An 18,673-nucleotide genomic window follows, 5' to 3' on the forward strand; every position below is an offset into this window, starting at 1 on the left:
TTTATTTTACATATGTCAAAATTTATCTTTTCTCTCGAACTGGTTCAGGTTCTTTATTCTCTCTTCTACTTTTTTTTCTTTCTTTTCTCTCTTCTTCTTTTCTGGTGGGAGTTATGTGCTATATTGGTCGCAACCCCATATTTATGTAAAAGTTCTTTTGTCCTTCAATAGCTCTTCATTCTGTTTTTCTATTTTCATCTCAAGAACAGCGCATGTGTCTTCTTTGACCATTCTAAGACTTTTTGTCTGGACGTTCATCTTTCCATATCGGCCGGTCATCTTGTTCAACAAGTCTGTCTTGACAAATTTTAAGACGTGCTCTGCTTATGTTTTATGGTTCTTGTCAATATTCCAGAAAACAAAGCTTTAGAACAAATTCACCTTTTGCTTTTACACATGTAAGATTTTATGGTCCGACAGAGTGTTTGCTGTCAAAAAGTTTGTCTCGAAATTATAGATAGCGAATCGCTAGACAACTTTTCTAAAACTGATAAAAATTTTAATTTTTCTAAAATATGTTAGGAAAAAAAGTTTGCTGACATGACAAGATAATTTGAGATGTTTTTAAAGCAAGAACAAAGAAGTTAGAAAATGCTAGATAAAGCCTATACTGCAAGACGTTCTTCATTTGCCTCCAGATGGGTATAACAGTGTCTAATTGCAAGCACTGGGTCCGGGTAAAGACTTTCACTTATTCTTAAAATGGCTGACTAACAACAAGAACTAAGATGAGAAGAAACCGACTTCCTAATGAGTTGTGATGTTAGTTTGTAGGTCACTTGGTCATATTTGACCAACGTCAATTCGTCAACAGATATTTATAAAGAGTCTAGTTAGTATGTATATAAGGATCTGAGTTGTTAGATTGGGATATAAGAAGTCCAAAGAGGGTTTTGGACGTACATTGCTCATAAATGATATATAATTGCGAGTTTAAAGACCCATATGATGGAATGCAGAGAATATTAGAGAAGATGAACACTTCAGAAACAAACAGAAGAGAATAGAAAATTTCGAAGAATATTGCAAAATCTTACGATTGGAAGACATACCCTCATAGGTGTCTTCTTATCTTGATGTTTGCATCTCATCCTTTGTTAAAGAAATAGAGAACAAGATATGTGTCGAAATTCTACAGAAGTTCTCAGACACTTTTATACATGCTCTTGTCATTTGTGTACGACAGCAAAGAGTTTTTAAAGTAAGGATGTTAAAAAGAATACTACTGACATTAATACTCTTTCCCTGATTGTCCGAAGAACGATCTTCATGGAAACTTAGTGAAAGAGTCCATGGGCAGTAAGTTTGACGACAATGCAACTACTGGAGAAGTACACAAGTCATACAAGGACATCATACCTTCTTTCAGAATTACATATCTAGAAACAAAATAGTTCAAATTGTAAAAAGTCAAGTTGAAAATGGTAAGTGTTTAGTCTTAGTAACGTCTGTTGTGGTGCTGGGGTGTCCGTTTCTTCTGGCTGGAAGGCATTCAGGAGAGGAACGTCAGTCATCCGTTTGTGGTCCTGATCGGACGGAAAAATTTTTCCTGTCCGGAAGGAAAGACTTTTTCTGTCGGAAGAAAAACTTTTTCTGTCGAGAAGGAAAACTTTTTCTGAAGTCGACCAAAAAGTTTCAATTTTGAAAATTGAATGGATTTACGACGGACAACTGGAAAAATCTTTTTCCTGCGATGGAAAAATTTTTCCTGTCCGGAGGAAAAATTTTTTAGCTGTCGGATGGAAGAGTTCTTCCTGTGGAATGAAAATTTTTCCTGTGGAAGAAAAAATTTTTCTGTCGGATGGAAGGACTCGGAATGCCAGAAGGATTTGGACGAGGCATTTACCGTAATTGAGCGTACTGTGAGCCATCTGAAAGTCAAGAGTAATAATAAAGAGTGCAATTTACTCACTTGTTTGAAGTTGTCAAATACTCTGTTATTTTTTCCTTTAACAATGGAATCTTCTTTGAAGGTAAGTTTGTATCAACCTTTTCATATCATAGTGTTGTTTTGAGGTAATCGTATCTTGGAACTATTTGTTCACACTCTTCATTTGGGTATTGAAATCGGTAAGTTTTCGCGATGAACCAATTTCTGTCAGATTTGTAAATCCTTAGCATGTCGTAAAAAGCTTTCAGTTGTTATCTTCTGACTATATGCATACATAACATACTCTTGTATCTTTCTTCATTTTACCATCTCTATCGAGTATAGATTCAATCATATACTTATAGTTCTTTTCCCTTACTTTGGTACCGAACGTGGTATTCTTTTCTGAATGCTTTTGTTCTTTGCTTCAGCTTGTTTTTCATTCTCTTAGTTCTTGTCTATGAACTTTCGTCAAGAAAGTCTGTAAATATACCAAGCATAAGAGGCGAAAGCCCACATTGCACAGATTTAACAAGAAGTCTATGATACATAATATTCTCATCAACCTGTTTGGCATTTTTTCACCGAATTTTCCAATCAGAGTTTTGGGCGACTGGGGTTTTTTTAACTTCTCGCTGTTCTGCACTGTTTTCATAGAGTTTTGGCGACTGCAGGTTTTTTTACCTTTACTCGCTGTTCTCCAAATTTTCAAGAGTTTGGCGACTGCGGTTTTTTACTTACTCGCTGTTCTCACTTTTTCAGAAAAAAGTAGTCTCGCATGGGTGCTTCGCTCAAAGTTCTTGGTGTGCTTTTGGTTCCTAAAACAGTTTGTGCGTTTCTTATAGTATCGGAGCAACACATGCTGTCAAAATACTTTGGCATTTGGTCATTGATCATCTTTTGACTGAACGAATGAGACGGGTTGTTTGTTAACTGGTATGAATCTGCATATTCTTCATTTATAGCTCATGGTACTAATAACTTTTGTTCTGTGTTCTCTGTTGGTTTGACATATCTTCTTTAACATAACAAATAAAATAATTTTATAAAAAAGCTACCTTTATTTTTTTATAAGTTGGTCATTCTTCCGGTATGACAAAATATTCTATATTTTACTTAAAAATATGCCAGCGGCTTATAGCTCAGTGTGTATGGGCTACTTCGTTGAAGTGCGTCGAAGACCTCGGTTCAAATCCTGATTCGCAGCAGGTTTTTTCCCTTTTATGCAGTTTGAAATTTCATGTACATAGGGTTACCTTTTTGGTGTTAGACCCTAAAGTTGACAGAAAAATAGAACGATATAAAGTTTATCATTTGTAAAGTTGGACGAATAAAAATCTTGCTACTGGTCAGTTAAAAGTACTGCTACTGTCAGTAAAGTAATTGTACTGTCAGTAAAAGTATGCTAATGTCATAAAAAGGAAATTTTGAAGGGTTTTTCGACGAAAAGTACTCACTGTCCAGTAAAATCTCTGCTCCACTGTAGTTAAAAGTATGCTACTGTCAGTAAAAGTACTGCGTACTGTCAGTAAAAATACTGCTACTGGTTCAGTTAAAGTACTGTCTATATGTCAGTAAGCAATGGTCAGAGTCGAACTCATCCGACGAGGCAATTTACCTAATGAAATAACGAGCTTTGTTAAAGACTTTCCTCAGGCAGAATGTAAAAGGCAAGCTTTGTTACAGGTTAGAAAACCGTATAGAAGCCTCTCATTTTTCGTCAAAATAATGTTTAGTTAGAAGTATTAAGAAATAACATTTTTTCTAACATAAGCGTTTTTCATGGTAAACGTTATTTTTGGAATTTTGTTGGACAACTCCCAGGAGTTGACCACATGCCATATATTGCCATTTTAACTTCAGTAATTATGTGATTGATGTCAGCAAACAATATATTTTTAAGGTGAAGAGGTTGAGGATTCACCCGTATTCTCACCTCTTTTTCACTAGGTATATGTCTAAAAGCCACACAAAACCTCATGAATTTCGATGAATTTCCTTGAAGATAGAAAAAAAGCTTATATTTATTGTTGCTATGTGTTAGATTCTTAACACGTTTTCTAACCTGTTTTCTAACATGGTCTAATACCCACAAAACTCAATGAAATTTGTGCTGAATTCCAGTAAAAATAATGTTAGGTGAAAGGTTGAGATCATTCAACCCGTTTTTTCACCTGTTTTTTTACCCTCCTTTTTTTCACAACCGTTTTACATGAATTGTACGATGTATATTGAAATCCTAACAGTTTTGTGTAGCTTCTATTTTTCTTTTAGTAAATCGAATGTTTTTAAACAATGCTGAAAGTTTCTTTATACTTCTTCTGACGTCAATAATAAGGAAATTCGTCAGCTGTTGGATAGTTTTTTGTTCAGAATTTCCATAACATGTCCATTTTATTCTTACTGTGTTTCTCTGAACGAAAGAAGAAAGGGTTATGAATGCGGATGACTTAAATAGGGAACTTGTTAAAAACGGTCTCGGAATATATGAAATGCCAGCAGATGAGGTACAAGAAACTCCACAGGAAGAAGTTCAGATACAACCAGACATGGAAGAAATAGTTCAGCAACAACAGCTAGAAGAGCCTGAAGGAAACAAACAAGTCCCTCCTTTGGAAACTAACTTCACAGAACTAGATGAAGATTTGGAACAGCCGAAAAATCTTGACCCTCAACAAGAGTATGCGGAGAATATGGAATCTTTCCAAGAGTCTAAGAAAAATTCGGCTGACATAGTAGAAGAATATCGAAAAATGTTCGCCGACATACAAAAGACTCCAACATCAGATGAAAATATTCAGCATAGAATGGAAGAACTGAAAGAAAGTGTACGCAAATACAACAATCCTTTTTACTTACGACCATATAACGTTCAATCTTTGGCTGAACTCGGTGAAAATAAAAGGTTAAATTTCACCAAAACATATAGAAATGAAACATTGTTTAAAGTTCATTCAGAACCTAACCAATATGGAAACAAACCTACTTTTGTTTCTGCAGACTATGGAACTACAATGAGATGGGGTCATAAAGCTAATCCGGATAGGTGGTTCATAAACTTACAACCTCAATTCCAAGAAGTTGTAGACGCAATGGAAGTGAATGGTGAACCAGATATAGCTGGTATTTTCAGCGCGGCTTTAATGCCATTGAAAGATATGAAAGATGCAGATATTTTGAACCAGTATGAAATGAACATGGCTGATGGAAATATAACACCTGACGTTCTAGAACATTTATCTCAAAGAACTACACAGAACCATAGAGATGGTATATTTGGTGAAGAGTTTAGAAAGAAAGTTAGGGAGAGAGAAGGAAGAGAACCTATTGTACATGACCTTGCAAACGAAAGTTTGCAAAATGTCATAAAAACTTACTTTGCAGACAATGAACCGAGAATGGATGAATATTTAAGAAAACTCAAATGGACAGTACCAAATGAAATGTTAGTATTGAAAAACATGTTCCTTGACAAAATAAAACCAACTACAGAAATAAATGACGCAAGACTGAAACATTGGGTAAAAGCTTTCCCATTCACAAAAGATATTATTGGTAACATGGAAAGAAAACCAGAATGGCTACAAAAACATATATTTGGAAACGAGCTTATTCCATATGGACAAGCTCTGTTTGAAGAGCTTGAACCGGAAACTCAGGAAAGAGTCATGCAAACAATACGCGAAGACTCAAATACAAACTATGACAAAATCTTCTAGGATATAGGTTACCTGAGATGGGCGACCAGAGCCCAAAGGCAAAAAGGACATGGGAAATTTACAACATACTAGGTGAACATGAGGCAAAGATGCAACAACTTGAAGCAGAGGGCAAGTTACCAAAAGCGACACCAAGAAGAAGAGTAGAACAAAGTGAAAATAGTGAAGAAGTAACTTCATCTAGTGAAAGTAGTGGCAATGAAGGAAAAAGAAGAGTTAAAAACTCAGTCAGGAAGAAAGTAAAGCTTGGTCCGAGTGGGTTCTATTATGACACATAAATCCAACTATTCTATATTTTTACCCATATGAAATGTACGCCGCTCAGAATATAACGCCAACAGTTTTGGATGCCATGAACGGAAATGTTTCCGAATGGTATAACGAATGCGACAATGCCATTAGAAGGTCAGAAATAGTTCCTGGAACTTACGAATATACAACTGCTGTTTCTTATGGAAACGTAGGTGAGTTTGGAGAAGGTTTTCAACAACAGTAGATATTGCTTGCGACAGGTTTCATATTATTTCTATTGACAACTCATTCTTATACGTGGAACAAGACATTGAAATAAAAACCTTCTGCCAAGTTGTCTGACAAGAAAGGTTGCAATGGAATTTTCTATGTCGGATACCAATATGCTCCAGAAGTTTTCATGGGATATAAGATATATTCTAACTCTGACTTAGTTCAAACAGTAACATGGGCAAACTATGAATGGTTCGCTTTGAGAAACTCAGTACAACCACAAGCTAGAGAACAAACAGACCAGTATGCAAATATTGAGAAAATAAGAAGACTTGACCCTAACGTTCCAGGAGTTTATGTTAACCTTTCTGGTTCAGATGGAACTGCTGCCACTAAAGTAAAACTGAAACTTAGAGTTCCTTTGTCATCTTTCCTCATCTTCAGGTTTTTAAGATACTTGCCAAACTGGGCAGGAAAAATTTCTATCGAACTTACTCCAAGCAAAAATAACTTAGTCATTGCACCAACACAAGACCCATTCACTATTACAGACGTAAAGGGAACAAATAAAACGTCATTCGCCGAATTTTGCAAAGACAAAGTTGACTTAGACTTTGGTTTCTCAAACTTCAACAATGAAGTAAACTATTATTTCAATGCTGCTGGAGATGCTTGGGACCCAGTTAAGTTCACATGCGAAAAATTTGAATGCAAGAGAATAGAAAGCAGACTTGCAGTCTATATGTTGGACCCAGATATTTCAAATGCTTTAGCTGCCAAATATATTGCAGTTCCACTTATGTTCCCTATACACCAAATATCTGTCAAAGACTTTGCAGGTGAAGTTGGAAAACCAAAATCCAGGAGCCGCAGGTGCAAGAACAGATATTGCTTTAACAACTGCAATGAAACATGCAGATACTATGTTTGTACTGTTCAGACGAACTATAAATGACTATTCTTGTTTCTACAACCCCGGTATTAAATATCATATAAACATAGATGGCAAATATTATCCAAGAGAAGAATATTCTACAGTTGAGGATATGAGGTCATACAACTTGACATTAGATGCTATGAACTTTAACAACAACTTCACAACAACCATTAACCCTGAAATGCAAAGTTCTATTATGCCATATGTGAAAGTATGGACTCATACAGGAGGTCAAAAAACTCAATATACAAATGGAGACCGTTCAAACTTTTGGCTTGGCATTCCATTTGCTGACTCAGAAGACTTTATGGGTGGTATTTCAACTGTTGGTACTGTACAAATACAATATACTGGTGACAGAGACGGTCCAGATGAATTGAAAGCAAGAAGAAGTTTACAAAACCAATAGCACTTTTCACGGAAGATGCTCTTTTGAAGATTCGTTCGATGAAACCTGCTGGGGCTCCTCAGATTGGCATAACGACAGCATCCATCGAGCAGATTTTGGCAGCAGGTCAGTAAGTTGTTCTTGAACTGACTTCTCTCCGTCAAATATTGACAGTACGCCAGTTTTGACATTAATATTGTATTATAAACTTACCTTTAGAAATATCTGTAAGTTTTGAAGTTATATTTTGTCTGCTTCAAGAACTTTCACCATTTCAGTTATACCAACTTTCTTTGCTTTATGAAAAATATTTGGTTCAGCAAAGACTGCTATTCTATAACATTTACCATTGTTTGTATAAAGAACTATTCTGTCAATGTATTTGTATTGTTTGTGTGTGTAAACTTTGTTCTGCTTCAATTCGAAGAGATACTCGAATACGTCCATCTTTTTATTCTAAGTAAAATGTCATTTCCGAAAAATAGAAGCGTAAGTGTTTCAAAAGGTTTAATGGCGGTGGCAGATGTGAAGTTAAATTCACCAACTCAAACAAACAGTCAAAGTGTTATTGTCAATGTCAAAGACAGAGATGTTGAAGTGGGGAAACCATACGAGGACGAAGATGGTATAACAATTGTTCCTGTAAAAGAACAACCAACATATCCTGAAGTTAGCAGAGACTTAAGTTCTGTTGCAGATATTCGAAACGACTACCAACAACTGAAAGACAAACTTCAAACTCAGGAGAAGATTTGTCAAGCTTTAAGTATAATGTTAAACTTGGTCGAACACAACCCTGTAAAAGTGAACTCATATGTTCATTGCACCTCATGAAGTTTTGAAAAGAACTATTGAAACTTTTGACAGAGGCAGACGATATAAACATCAAAGAAATAGAACCCGACATTAGTTGCTGTGGTGTTTCATATAATGTCATTGACAAGATATACGTTATGAAAGGAGGTGAAACGTTGAACTTAAAGTATAGTTTCCCAGACGTCATAAAAATATTTGACGACCACAACATTTCATTAAAATTTATTTGCTAAGTAAAAATGTCAAAACTTCTTGAAAGATGTTTGAAGAAAAATAATATAGACTTTATTTCATGTAAAGGACTTTACACACTTTTGAACGATATGAAAGACCCTGTTTTGTTTGTTCGTGTAGACAAAGGAAAGTTCTATGTCTTTACAAAATATTTGAACTTCTTAGACAGAGAACTTCAAGAAACGCCATGTGAAAGTTTAGATGAAGTTCTTCTCCACTTTCAGAAAAACTTTTAAATATATATAAATGGCAGAAGATATAATGGTTATACTATTACGACTAAAAACCCTGAGTCATATAATTCTATAACAACAAACTTACAAAGTCCTCAAGGACGATATTGTAAACTAACCTTAAACACAATGACGACTAAAGCCTGTTTTGCTCTTTTGACACCAGAAGACTTTATTGTTGTGAATGGTAAAAATACTCCTTTGAAGATACTTACTCAGATATACCACCAACAGAGGTTTTTGTTGACTTATTTAATACTTTAAGTAACGGGTGTAACATGTGCTGCAACTAGAGCAGGTTTCATTATGTTTGGATGTCCGACTGAGTTTACTATAAACGATATGAGCTATAATACAAAACTTATTTCTGGTTTTTACTACCAACAGTTTCCTATAACAGGAAAAGGTGTCATACAAGGAATGTCTATTCCATTGACATTAAGCACACCAATCTTATATATTGTTTCAAACTTAGGTTCAAAGTGTTATTCGAATGTCGACAGAAACTATTATGACCAAAAGATACTTATGCGTATATAAACAATACTTTCTCTGCTGGTTTGCCTATTGTTCATTCGAATGCAGAATTTTCAACCTTAGTGAACTCAAACACTTTGGCAAGTATAACGTTGACATTAGTTGACGCAAACTTTGTTCCTGTAAAACTTTTATGTCCTATGTATTGTCAATGACGGCAGAAAGTTTCGAATTGGAAGATGCAACTGGTGAAAGTATTGTATTACAAGAACAACTTCAACAACAAATTAGCTCAAGAACAACAAATCCAACACAAATGCACAACAAAGTCAAGAATAAAAAAAATATTTTTTTTTATTTTTATAAAAATGTACAGAATAGATGTTTCAGATTTTTATGACTTCCAAGCATTCAGAAATATGTGTCCATTTCGAGACTATAACAAAGCAGTCGAGAATTTGAAACGTTTAGTCATTTATGTCGACTCTGCCCAGAATGTTATGTTATGAAAGAATGGGATGTAGTCTTTAACAAACCAAGAGCAACAATAGTTCAGAACAAGAATGTAGACAGAAACTTAAGAAAATAAAAGTTGTACAAGTTGGCATGAAGATGTTAGATGCTTGGGATATCTTATTGTCAAAGTTAGAAGATTTTTCAGTTCGAGGTATAAAAGTTCTATACACCTTCTCCAAACTTCTATTCTATCTTCACTGGATATAAATACGAACAAGTAGAATGGAAAGAAAATATTATAGAAGCTTGGTTAGACCATGTCAAAGAAATTTATATGCAATGGAAACGAAAGAGTCTATGAGTAATATCTTATGTTGTTTGCAAACATCTTACAACATCCAAGTGCTAAAAATGAAACTGCTCTCATTATAATTGGAAAACAAGGAACTGGTAAGAACACATTCTTTACAGATATTTTGTGCAAACTGTTAGAAGGTTATTCGAACCCGAATATGACAAACTTAGAAAACATCTGTGGCAAGTTTAACTCCTCAATAGAGAATATGAAACTTATAGTTTGCAATGAACTTCAAAGTATAGATACAACAAAGTTTTGAACTCAGATGCTTTGAAGAGTCTTATAACAGACAAAGTTGGAGTTGTTGAAAGAAAATATAAAGACCAAAGAGTTTGTGAAAATGTTGCAAACTTCATTATGGTTTCAAACAATGCTGTTCCGATGAAATTAGAAAGTTCTGACAGAAGATATGTAGTTGTCAGAACGTCAGATTCTCATATGCAAGATACAGAATTTTTGACGACTTAGCAGAAACTTTGACATCTGACTTTTACAACCACTTGTTCTCATATTTTATGACATTAGATATTTCTAAGTTCAATCCAAGACAAATTCCACATACCGAAGAGAGACAAACATTGTTAGAAGCAAACAAGAGTGTATATGAACTGTTCATAGATGAAACTGACTTTGTGTCATTAGATGAAAGGTCATTGTACGATTCGTATAAACAATATTGTCAAGAATATGGTTATATGACAGCGTCTAAACGTACATTCTTGGCAAATGTCAAAAGTCTTTTAGACGTACAGAATGGTGTATATACAAAGAAAAATTTTTATGAGTAAATTTAAAAAAAAAATATTTTTTTATCCGATAGAAAAGATGACGAAATTCATCTCAGTAAACAAGTACATGTCAGGACTTTAAAGAAGAACTAGACCCATTCACATATTTGAATGTTTACTTCTACCATTTTGAAAAGTCTTCATTCAGCAAAGTTTGGAACATCGAACCAGTTAAGTTTGCTATTGTGACTAAAAAATGGTGCGAAATTTGAAGACTTAGACATAGAAGGTTTGTTAGCAGTCAAAGAAAGTTTTGACAGAAGGTTTTCAAACCTTAAAGAAGGCAAAGCATACAAACTTGTTATATACCTTATGAACCAAAGAAAGCAGACGACTATGAATATTATGAGTCTAAGATAGTTGAAGTTCAAGGTAAATTGGGTAAAAAGATTTAGAGTCTAAGCCAGTGTTTGCTCCTAAGAGGAGAGAACATTGACATTGACCAGAAATGTTCTAAAAATAAAATTTTATTTTTACATGTCAAATTTCTTTTTCTCTGGAACTGGTTCAGGTTCTTTCTCTCTTCTTCTACTTTCTTTTCTTTCTTTTCTCTCTTCTTCTTTTCTGGTGGAGTTATGTCAAATTTGGCGCAACCATATTTATGTAAAAGTTCTTTGTCCTTTAATAGCTCTTCTATTCTGTTTTCTATTTCATCTTCAAGAACAGCGCATGTGTCTTCTTTGCATTCTAAGAACTTTTGTTGGACTTCATCTTTCCAATCGGCGTCATCTCTGTCAACAAGTCTGTCATTGACAAATTTTAAGACTGCTCTGCTTAATGTTTTATGGTTCTTGTCATATTCCCAGAAACAGAACTTTAGAACAAATTCACCTTTCTTGTTTACACTATGTAAGATTTTATGGTCGACAGATGTTTTGCTGTCAAAAAGTTTGTCTCGAATATAGATAGCGAAATCGCTAGACATTTTCTAAAAGATAAAAATTTTAATTTTCTAAAATATGTTAGAAAAAAAGTTTGCTGACATTGACAAGAAATTTGAGAATGTTTTAAAACAAGAACAAGAGGAAGTTAGAAATGCTCAGATAAAGCCTATACATGACAAGTTCTTATTTGCTCAGAATGGTATAACAGGTCTAATTGCACCACACCTGGGTCGGGTAAGACTTTCACTTATCTTAAAATGGCTGCACAACAACAAGAACTAGATGAGAAGAACCCATTCTATGAGTTAGTTGTTATTTGTAGTACTTCTGGTCAATTTGACCAAACCGTCAATTCGTTCAAAGATATTATAAAGAAGTCTAAGTTAGTATGTATAAAGGATACTGAGTTGTTAGATTGGATAAAGAAGTACCAAAGAAGGGTTTTGAAGTACAATGCTATAAATGAGTATATAAATTCGAAGTTTAAAGACCCAAATGAGGAAATGCAGAGAATATTAGAGAAGAAACACTTCAGAAACAAACAGAAAGAGATAGAATACATTTCGAAGAAATTGCAATCTTACGATTGGAAGACATACCCTCATAGGTGTCTTCTTATCTTAGATGATTTCGCCTCTCATCCTTTGTTAAAGAATAGAGAACAAGATATGTGTCGAATTCTTAAGAAGCTCAGACACTTTAACATCTCAGTTGTCATTTGTGTACAGACAGCAAAGAGTTTAAGTAAGGATGTTAAAAGAATACTTACTGACATTATACTTTTCCCTGGATTGTCCGAAGACGATTTCATGGAACTTATGAAAGAGTCCATGGCAGGTAAGTTTGACAGACATGAACTATGGGAGAAGTACAAAGTCATACAAGACCCTCATACTTCTTTCAGAATTCATATCTACGCAAACAAAGTTCAAATTGTAAAAAGTCAAGCTTGAAAAATGTAAGTGTTTAGTCTTAGTAAGTCTGTTGTGGTGCTGGGGCTGTCGGTTCTTCTGGCTTTGGAAGGCATTCAGGAAGAGGAACGTCAGTCATCCGTTTGTGTCCTGTCGGAAGGAAAAATTTTTCCTGTCGGAAGGAAGAACTTTTTCTGTCGGAAGGAAAAACTTTTTCTGTCGGAAGGAAAAACTTTTTCTGAAGTTCGACCAAAAAGTTCTCAATTTTCGAAAATTTGAATGGTTTACGGACGGACAACTGGAAAAATTTTTCCTGTCGGATGGAAAAATTTTTCCTGTCGGAAGGAAAATTTTTTCCTGTCGGATGGAAGAGTTCTTCCTGTCGGAATGAAAATTTTTTCCTGTCGGAAGGAAAAATTTTTCCTGTCGGATGGAAGGACTCGGAATGCCAGAAGGATTTGACGAGGCAATTTACCTAATTGAGCTACTTGAGCCATCTGAAGTCAAGCGTAAAAATAAAGAGTGCAATTTACTCTACTTGTTTGAAGTTGTCAAAATACTCTGTTATTTTTTCCTTTAACAATGGCAAATCTTCTTTGAAGGTAAGTATTGTACAACCTTTCATATCATAGTGTGTTTGAGGTAACGTATCTTGAACTATTTGTTTCACATCTTCATTTGGGGTCATTGAAATCGGTAAGTTTTCGCGATAGAACCAATTTCTGTCAGATTTGTAAATCTTAGCAAGGTCGTAAAAGCTTTTGTTGTTTCTTCTGACTAAATGCAACATAACCATATCTTTATCTTCTTCATTTTCCATCTCTTCAGTATAAATCATATACTTATAGTTCTTTTCCTTACCTTTTGGTACCGAACGTGGTATTCTTTTCTGAATGCTTTTGTCTTTTGCTTCAAGCTTGTTTTCCATCTCTTCACGTTCTTGTCTATGAATTTCGTCAAGAAGTCTGTAAATATACCAAGCATAACGAGGCGAAGCCCACATTGCAACAGCATTTACAAGAAGTCTATGTACATAATATCCTCTCAAACCGTTTGGCAATTTTTCACGATTTTCATAGAGTTTTGGCGACTGGGGTTTTTTACTTACTCGCTGTTCTTCACTGTTTTCATAGAGTTTTGGCGACTGCGGTTTTTTACTTACTCGCTGTTCTTCACAATTTTCATAGAGTTTTGGCGACTGCGGTTTTTTACTTACTCGCTGTTCTTCACTGTTTTCAGAAAAAAGTATGTCTCGCTGTGCTTCGCTCAAAAGTTCTTGTGTGCTTTGGTTCCTAAACCAGTCTTGTGGTTTCTTAGTATCTGGAGCAAAACATGCTGTCAAAATACTTTGCATTTGGTACATGTCATCTTTGACTGAACGAATGAGACGGAGTTGTTTGTTAAACTGTATGTACTCATATTCTTCATTTATAGCTTCATGGACTATAACTGTTGTTGTGTTCTCTGTTGTTGACATATCTGTCTTTACATACAAAATAAAAAAATATTTTATAAAAAACTAACTTTATTTTTTTTAAGTTTGGTCATCCTTCACGGTATGACAAATATACTATATTTTACTTAAAAATATGCAAGCGGCTTATAGCTCAGTGGTATGGGCTACCTCGTTAAAGGCGTCGAAGACCTCGGTTCAAATCCTGATTCGCGCAGGTTTTTTCCCTTTTATGCAGTGAAATTTCATGTACATAGGTTACTTTGGTGTTAGACCCTAGTGAAGAAAATAGAACGATATAAGTTTACATTTGTAAAGTTGGACGATAAAAATCTCTGCTACTGTCAGTAAAAGTACTGCTACTGTCAGTAAAAGTACTGCTACTGTCAGTAAAAGTACTGCTAATGTCAGTAAAAAGGAAAATTTGAGAGGGTTTTCGACGATAAAGTACTGCTACTGTCAGTAAAAATCTCTGCTACTGTCAGTAAAAGTACTGCTACTGTCAGTAAAAGTACTGCTACTGTCAGTAAAAATACTGCTACTGTCAGTAAAAGTACTGCTAATGTCAGTAGCAATGGTCGAAGTCGAACCTACCGACGAGGCAATTTACCTAATTGAAATTAACGAGCTTGTTAAAGACTTCCTCAGGCAGAATGTAAAAGGCAAGCTTGTTAACGGTTAGAAACCGTATAGAACCTTCATTTTTTTCCTCAAAAATAATGTTTATGTTAGAATATTAGAAAATAACATTTTTTCTAACATAAGCGTTTTACATGGTAAACGTTATTTTTGGAATTTTGTGAAAACTCAACGGTTTGACACATGCCATATGCCATTTTACTCAGAATTTTGTGCTGAATTCAGCAAAAATATATTTTAGGTGAAGAGGTGAGATCTCACCCGTTTTCTCACCTCTTTTCTAACATGGTCTAAAACACACAAAACTCATGAATTTTCGTGAATTTCCTTAAGATAGAAAAAATATATTTTATGTTAGCATGTTAGATCTAACACGTTTTCTAACCTGTTTTCTAACATGGTCTAAAACACACAAAACTCATGAAATTTGTGCTGAATTCAGTAAAAATAATGTTTAGGTGAAGAGGTGAGATCTCACCCGTTTTTTCACCTGTTTTTTCACCTCTTTTTTTCACAACCGTTTTACATGAATTGTACGATGTATATTTGAAATCCTAAACAGTTTTGTAGCTTCTATTTCTTCTTTTAGTACATCGAATGTTTTAACAATGCCGAAAGTTTCTTTATACTTCTTCTTGACGTCAGATAATAGGAAATCGTCAGCTGTTGGATAGTTTTTGTTCAGAAATTCTAACATGTCCATTTTATCTTCTGCTGGTTTCTCTGCTTCTTTCTTTAAGTCAGCATAGTCGTTTCTCATTCTTTCTATCTCTTTGACGGAGTAGTTATATTTCCTCATTGCCGCTTTACATTTAGAACATTGCGGGTTCATTTTTGCGTTATACATTGAAATAAAACCAGCTAAAACAACTAAAGCGTCAATTGCTCTCTTCATCTCAAACATAGCGGGTCTTATCTGTTCATTCCATACCTTACCTCTTCTATCTTTATCTCTTATTTCCCAAACACATTCAGCAACTAACGAAACAAAGTTGTCGTAGGTCTTAAATTCTTCAGATTTATATATGTCAGAAACATTCTTATATACCATGTCGCAATCTTTGTCCATAACCTTATGGTTGCAATGAAATCCTAGAAACTCATAATTTACCTTTCGTATGAACTTCTTTATTTCTACTGAGTCAGTTGGTTTCACTTCTATTTCATCGAATTCAGGAATAGTGAGTTTTTGTTGTTGGATTTCAGGTAGTTTAGGCAAATGGTCGATGAGGTCCTGCATTTCATAAAGATACTGTTCATTTGTTTCATCTTTCGCACTACAGTCTAAATTACTTGTTAAAAGTTCTTGCTTTATCTTCTGGATTTCTGTTTCAAAAGTATATGAAGAAGGAATGAAGCTTTTCATTTCTACTAACATTGACGTAGGATTCATGACTAACGAGTTTGGTGCTGTTGTTTGAATTGTTGTAGAACCTATTGTTGAAATCATATCTTTTATACAAAATAAAAAAAATAAATAAAATAAAACTAACTTTATTTTTTATTTCGGGAAAATTCATGAAAATTCAAGAGGTGAAAAAAGAGGTGAAAAAACAGGTGAGATCTCACCTCTTCACCTAAACATTATTTTTGGGTCCTTTACACTCATTACGATGAAGTCTTGACAAAACATTTACGAAGAAGTCTTGACAAAACATTTACGAAGAAGTCATGACAAAACATTTACGAAGAAGTCATGACAAAACATTTACGAAGAAGTCATGAAAATTCAAGAGGGTAGAAATGAGGTTAGAAAACGTGTTAGAAAACGTGTTAGATCTAACATTCTAACATAAACTTTATTTTTGGTGTAAATTTCATGATTTTCGAGAGTTTTAGACCATGTTAGAAAACGTGTTAGATCTAACCATCTACCCGACATTCTCGTCAAATACAAAAAATGACACTTTTTCATTAGATAACTGTTATTTTTTGACGAAGTGAAGGTTTACACTTCGTCAAAAAAATCCCTGAAATCATATCTTTTATACAAAAAAATACAAAAAATGACACTTTTTCATTAGATAACTGTTATTTTTTGACGAAGGGAAGGTTTACACTTCGTCAAAAAAATCCCTGAAATCATATCTTTTATACAAAAAAATACAAAATAAAACTAACTTTATTTTTTCTATCTTAAGGAAATTCATGAAAATTCATGAGGTTAGAAAACGTGTTAGAAAACGTGTTAGATCTAACATTCTAACATAAACTTTATTTTTGGGTCCTTTACACTCATTACGATGAAGTCTTGACAAAACATTTACGAAGAAGTCTTGACAAAGCATGTACGAAGAAGTCTTGACAAAACATTTACGAAGAAGTCTTGACAAAACATTTACGAAGAAGTCTTGACAAAACATTTACGAAGAAGTCTTGACAAATTCAAGAGGGTAGAAATGAGGTTAGAAATGAGGTTAGATCTAACCATCTACCCGACATTCTCGTCAAATGAAAAAAATGACACTTTTTCATTAGATAACTGTTATTTTTTGACGAAGTGAAGGTTTACACTTCGTCAAAAAATCCCTGAAATCATGTCTTTACATACAAAATAAAACTAACTTTATTTTTTATTTCGGGAAAATTCATGAAAATTCACGAGGTGAAAAAAGAGGTGAAAAAAGAGGTGAGATCTCACCATCTACCCGACATTCTCGTCAAATACAAAAAAATGACACTTTTTCATTATATAACTGTTATTTTTTGACGAAGTGAAGGCTGACACTTCGTCAAAAAAATCCCTGAAATCATGTCTTTTATACAAAATAAATGAAATAAAACTAACTTTATTTTTTCTATCTTAAGGAAATTCATGAAAATTCAAGAGGGTGAAAAAAGAGGTGAAAAAACAGGTGAGATCTCACCTCTTCACCTAAATTATATTTTTGGTCCGGGAACAACTTTCTCTCAATTGGAGCTGTGGCATACTCTTTGCGTAAACGGTTCAGACCTTCTTCGAAGTCTTGGTCTCTCTTCGATTTGGACTGAGATTGGAATTGCTGGGGTGGGTAGTAACCTTGAGGTGGAAATTGGTAGAAATTCGGAGGTACTTGCTGGAACTGAGGTGCAGGGGCTGGTGCTTTAGGTTCCTCTGGTTTGGGAATGGACTCGGTTAGTGGAACGTCGGACATCCGTTTGTGTCCTGTCGGAAGGAAAAACTTTTCCTGTCGGATGGAAAATTTTTTCCTGTCGGAAGGAAAAACTTAGGGTTGTTAGATTCCCGACGATAGGTGTCTTGGAAGATTTGCCTGGTGTCATCATAGTGTCTTTAAATCAAAAATTTTATTTTGGAGTTAGTTTTATTGATTTTTCAATAAAAAACATTTCTAAAACAAGAAAATAAAACGATAAAATATTTATATTTTATATAAGGATCTTATATATTTAAAATAAATATCATTTTATTTTTTTCATTGGTGTCTGTCAAACCATAATACACTATTCAAAAATTCAATGTGTCTTGCGGTTTCAAAAGACACCTTCAAATTGAACGATAGCACAGACACTATTGAATTTTACCCATTGTATTTAGTTTTTACCCTTTTTATTTTTAAGAATTAATGACTGAAACAGTCGTTTTGCTATGACCTCAATCACTTTTATTTATTATTTTAAATATTATTTAATTTTATTATTTGAATAGGCCAACTTATATTTGAGAAGCTCAATTTGAGACCACTTAATACATTGAAATATCATAAATATTGAAATATTAAAAAGTGTATTTCAAAATATTGAAATTATAAAAATTTATAATACTGAAATTGAGACAAATTAATAAATTCAATGTGTTTTTTTGAAATAACTCTCAAATATTATTTTTTTGTTTATTTAATGATGAATAAATATGATTGCTTTAGTCAATCATAAAAACTAATTTAAGTTTAAAATAATGAAAGGATAATTTGATCGTTTTTTAAAATACAATTATTTTTGATGATTTGCAAGAATCTTTGAAAAGAATATAATATAGGTTCTATTTTTGTAAAATTTATCCAAATCATGTATGACATAAATTACGATTAAAACGATGAAAGAACCA

The 18,673-nt window shown here is 33.9% G+C and overlaps 5 protein-coding genes and 1 pseudogene across 6 annotated transcripts, besides 2 other annotated features; 2 read left to right on the forward strand and 4 right to left on the reverse strand.

The window, feature by feature from the left end:
• Positions 1-4,287: part of a mobile genetic element that runs on past the window's edge.
• A 540-nt stretch (positions 4,288-4,827) lies between these two features.
• Positions 4,828-18,673: part of a mobile genetic element that runs on past the window's edge.
• TVAGG3_0771240 lies at positions 6,242-7,356 on the forward strand (annotated as a pseudogene). Its single transcript has one exon. A coding segment is annotated over exon 1 (1,115 nt).
• On the reverse strand, positions 11,245-11,666 carry TVAGG3_0771250 (uncharacterized protein; the record flags this gene model as incomplete). The annotated part of the gene is made up of 1 exon (XM_051245974.1): positions 11,245-11,666. A coding segment is annotated over one exon (422 nt), but the record flags the coding sequence as incomplete, so codon positions are not given.
• On the forward strand, positions 12,129-12,578 carry TVAGG3_0771260 (protein of unknown function, DUF4106 family; the record flags this gene model as incomplete). The annotated part of the gene is made up of 1 exon (XM_051245975.1): positions 12,129-12,578. One exon carries the CDS (start codon positions 12,129-12,131, stop codon positions 12,576-12,578), a length of 450 nt encoding a protein of 149 aa, XP_051092562.1.
• Positions 13,066-14,013, reverse strand: TVAGG3_0771270 (KilA, N-terminal/APSES-type HTH, DNA-binding family; the record flags this gene model as incomplete). The annotated part of the gene is made up of 1 exon (XM_001584038.1): positions 13,066-14,013. The coding sequence occupies one exon, from the start codon at positions 14,011-14,013 to the stop codon at positions 13,066-13,068; it is 948 nt and encodes a 315-aa protein (XP_001584088.1).
• Positions 15,140-16,078, reverse strand: TVAGG3_0771280 (organellar and viral DNA polymerase type B; the record flags this gene model as incomplete). Its single annotated transcript, XM_001584037.1, has 1 exon — positions 15,140-16,078. The coding sequence occupies one exon, from the start codon at positions 16,076-16,078 to the stop codon at positions 15,140-15,142; it is 939 nt and encodes a 312-aa protein (XP_001584087.1).
• TVAGG3_0771290 (uncharacterized protein) lies at positions 17,442-17,762 on the reverse strand (the record flags this gene model as incomplete). Its single annotated transcript, XM_051245976.1, has 1 exon — positions 17,442-17,762. The coding sequence occupies one exon, from the start codon at positions 17,760-17,762 to the stop codon at positions 17,442-17,444; it is 321 nt and encodes a 106-aa protein (XP_051092563.1).

The sequence above is a fragment of the Trichomonas vaginalis genome, chromosome III, assembly GCF_026262505.1.
Source record: "Trichomonas vaginalis G3 chromosome III, whole genome shotgun sequence".
Classification (NCBI taxonomy): domain Eukaryota; phylum Parabasalia; order Trichomonadida; family Trichomonadidae; genus Trichomonas; species Trichomonas vaginalis.